At 48.2% G+C, this 3993-nt stretch overlaps 1 protein-coding gene across 1 annotated transcript; it reads right to left on the bottom strand.

Moving 5' to 3' along the window:
* Positions 1-2264: 2264 nt before the first annotated feature.
* LOC123159199 (uncharacterized) lies at positions 2265-3740 on the bottom strand. Its single transcript, XM_044577023.1, has 2 exons — positions 3498-3740; positions 2265-2958 (listed from the first exon to the last, which is right to left on the bottom strand). The coding sequence occupies exons 1-2, from the start codon at positions 3723-3725 to the stop codon at positions 2455-2457; spliced, it is 732 nt and encodes a 243-aa protein (XP_044432958.1). The 5' UTR covers positions 3726-3740; the 3' UTR covers positions 2265-2454.
* Positions 3741-3993: the final 253 nt, after the last annotated feature.

The raw sequence follows: 3993 nt of genomic DNA, 5'->3' as shown, positions 1-3993 counted from the left end.
TCCGGATTTATCATATGCATTGAGTGTTGTCAGTAGATACATGGCTAATCCTGGAAAAGAGCATTGGAAAGCAGTTCAGTGGATTTTCAGATACCTGCGTGGTACTTCTAATGCTTATTTACAGTTTGGGAAAACTAGAGATGGACTTGTTGGATTTGTTGATTCTGATTTTGCTGATGATTTGGATAAGAGAAGATCGCTCACAGGTTATGTTTTCACCATTGGTGGTTGTGCTGTGAGTTGGAAAGCAACTTTGCAGTCTACTGTGGCATGTTCCACTACTGATGCCGAGTATATGGCTATTTCTGAGGCATGCAAAGAAGCTATCTGGTTGAGCGATTTGTACACTGAGCTTTGTGGAGATTCATCTTGCCCTATCATATTTTCTGACAGTCAAAGTGCCATATATCTTACAAAAAATCCAATGTATCATGAGAGGACAAAGCACATTGATGTTAGATTTCACTATATTCGAGATGTTGTTGCTGAAGGTGATTTGAAGGTATGCAAGATAAGTACTCATGATAATCCTGCTGATATGATGACAAAGCCAGTTCCTACCAATAAGTTTGAGCTTTGCTCGGGCTTAGTTGGTATTTCTCACTAGTCCGATGGACTTTAACGCACAAGGTGTTTATGCTCATTTGGATGGAGTTATTCACTTTCTTCGACTACTGGAGGGAATTTGGATCAAGGTGGAGATTGTTAAATTATGATCTAAATTCTAGTACCGTGTTGGACTAGACGTAGTACAAACGGTGTGGGCCTTTGCGTTGACGTCGACGCGTACGAGTACAACTCGTTTACTTGTCCTCCCAGGACTCTCATGTATTGCCCTCTTATATACCCCATGTAGTCGCACTTCAGATGGCCTGTCGTCTCGTGCTTGTAATACTCCTCCATCATAGTGATTGCGCTTTCGTGCGTCCGTGGTTTTCTCCCGCAAGGGTTTCCACGTAAAAATCCGTGTCTCTTTGTCTAGTTTATTTCTCGTTATTATCTAACACACTGGACAAACGGGTAAAACTAAATAGTGCAGCAATATGGGCTGCTGTCGTAGGACACTGCTGTCCTTTTGAGATTCCCTAGCTATGAACCTATGGCGTTTTGGCTTTATTTGCTCCATTATTCTCTTGTCCAGCATGGTGTCCACTGTGCTTTGCTCTTGCTCGGTTCCTTGTGGTGATGACAGGAAATTGACATAAAGAGAGAGAGAGAGAGAGAGAGAGAGAGAGCGTGTGCGCGCGCTGCGTGCAAAGGTTGAGAGGGGAGAGAAACAAAAGCGCATGCAGAACGGAATGCCTGTATCTGTGCGTAGTACAACACAGGATCAGTGACTATGCAAAACTGGGTCAATGACTATGCAAAACTGGGTGCACCAGGGTTACGAGTTGGGGCTACGAGTTGGGGAGAAGTAAACGACGAAGAGTGCATGGCAAGATTGTGAAAGGGTTAGCACCAAAGGCTTCCATCACTTGTCAATTGGTACAGCTAGCCCACGTATCTACTCCATCCAGCACGCATAGTGCTTTTGCCACGCATCGGTTGTCACCTCCTACAGCTAGCCCACGTACGTGTCGAGCACGCATCGTGCTTTGCCACGTCCTCAACTGTACTATGGTCATTTTTTTATTTTTTTTGCGAAAAGTACTATGGTCATTTATCTCTAATGATTTTTAAATTTCTGTACCACCGGTGCAGTCCAGTATAAAACATGATTCGCATGATAACTAGCGGATGTATTTAGTGCTGTAAATTTAAATAAAAAATAAAACGCCTGGCACGTCTGTATTAGCGAGCATCAATTCAAAAATTGTCTTCAAGCAATGCACGAGTAAGGCGTACTGAAAATGCTAGTCACAACAAGCATCAGCCACGTTGTACCACTGTAGATCTAGTACTGTAGTGTAGCCTATGAAAGCAGATTCTTTGTCAAAAGAAAAGGAAGCAGGACTGCCTTCTTATCAAGTCAATCCATCCATCGCGTAAGTCCGTCCTATCCTAGGAGGGGAAAGAATCCAATGCTTGCCGCGCATCGGACGACATGCGTTCCCAATCCTACGTCCACCCACTAGATTTTCATTTCATCATCACGGCATTTAAACTTGGGCTAATTAATTTTACCCGTTTGGAGCGATTAGTACATGTCTTCATTTGCTGTGGAATGCACAAAAGCAGGTCAGGTGATATTCAGAACAGACCTTCTGTAGAAGAAACTTACCATGAGCCAGTAATCTACTCTTACCGCTTATGATCTTGATTACTTCCGCGAAAGTGCCAATCTTATTAATTGTTGCACGCTAGTCATGGATGCCATTGTCCTACAGCGGGCATTTACAAGCTGAACCCATGCACTCTACGTACGGTACAATAATAACAACCACCAACAGATAGACAGGGGTGGTACCCTTAACCATCTTCAAGCATGCAGACGCTTTTTATCTACACATATACTCACCAGCAGCGATTGACAAGTCTCCAAGCCCTGGGGGCGCCGAAGAAGAGGAAGGCCAAGACCACGACGGTGCCGAGGAGGAAGACGGGGCTGTGGGTTGGGTCGATCGGGCTGGCGGCGACGACGTAGGCGGAGACGAGGCAGCCGACGTCCAAGAGAGCCAGGAGCAGCAGCCCTATCACGTCCTCCCACGTCCGGTAGAAGCGGTCGCAGGAGAGCAGCACCACGAGCGCCAGCGACGTAAAGAACGCCATGGAGGTAAGCATTCTGAAGTCTTCGTAGTTGGCCGTCACCGGGGTGCCGGCGTCGTGCCCGTGCTTCCAGTACCCGCCCGGGGGGTGCATGGCGGACCGGTGGGCGTCGCACGCCAGGACCATCGCCGCCACCATCCTTGATCCACCTCTTGAGCTCGGCCAGCCGGTCGTCCTCGTGCTGGACGGGCACCGGGGCGGTGATGCCGAGCGGCTGGTGATGCGGCTGCGACATGTTGATGTTGGGGCGGCCTGTTTGGTTGGAGCAAGTTAATCAAGTGATATGAAATGGTGGCCTATAATCAAGTTGAATAATGCAACTGCTACAAGCCGCTTTCCAGTTTCCATGTCCATCCAGCGGATAAAAAAGAAGCCGTGAGCTCTAAGTGTCGTCAGAATGGCCTATATATTGATCCCAAAGAATAGAAATATGAAATTTGAATTTGGAGGCCGAGCCTGCAAAGGCAATTTCCGCTTTAAGCGTTGCGCTAATCAGTTGCCTTTAGGTCCAAACTAGCTAGGGATATGCATACTCAACTTTGCTAGAGCTACGGACATTTGTTACTGGTTGCAATCTACAAGAGTACATGGAGCAAACTAATTGGAAATCAACGGGGTCAGACCACTGAAATCACGAGGGGAGGAGGGATTACAGGTGGGGCCATAGTCGTCCGTAGAGGGTAGCCCGTATAAGGTGCTGCCCGTAAGTTTAGAATTTTCAACAAATCCTGGACCTGGAGCAACAACCAATGAAGGAACCGGGAGAGCGGAGGGGGAGAGGAAGGCAATACCGAATCGAAGTCGAAGTCGGGCAGCAGGAAGCCGGAGCGGTGCTGCCGTCGGGCTGGGCCTGGGGACAGCGACGTCGTGTCGCGGCCGCGCGGCTGGCTCTCGTGAGGACGAGGGGGCAGGGGAAGGGGAGCGGGGCTGGCCGGCTGGGTGAGAAGAAATAGCGGCGGGGTGCAAGTCGGCATCACACGCAAAGTTGTGTAGTACCAAAAGCAAGAGAGGATGCCCATCTCTTGTGTATAATGACAATCGTGTGTGGTGTGGGTTTTTAATAATTAAATAAAGAAAAAGAGGACGGTGTTTTTGCGTGTGAGATGCTTTCCTTCCTGCACCTACATTTCCACAGTGGTTTAATGGCGCCAAAGCCATGGCATCGCGATCGGTCGGTCGGGGTGATAAATTCCCGGCCTCGATTGCTTCAGCTGCATGCTAAAGCGGGTAAATACGTACCGAAAGCCGGCTTCAGCCGCGTGACAAGATTCTTATTCGTATACCTGT

This window comes from Triticum aestivum, chromosome 7B (genome assembly GCF_018294505.1).
Source record: "Triticum aestivum cultivar Chinese Spring chromosome 7B, IWGSC CS RefSeq v2.1, whole genome shotgun sequence".
Classification (NCBI taxonomy): domain Eukaryota; kingdom Viridiplantae; phylum Streptophyta; class Magnoliopsida; order Poales; family Poaceae; genus Triticum; species Triticum aestivum.
This window is presented reverse-complemented; position numbering and strand designations above follow the sequence as displayed.

What these genes read in the sequence shown, in the direction of transcription:
- LOC123159199 (XM_044577023.1), bottom strand. Translation starts at nt 3,725, where the DNA reads ATGGGCATCCTCTCTTGCTTTTGGTACTACACAACTTTGCGTGTGATG. An exon ending in CCGACTTCGACTTCGATTCG is followed by an intron (nt 2,959 to 3,497) that starts GTATTGCCTTCC and finishes CCAACCAAACAG; the next exon opens with GCCGCCCCAACATCAACATG.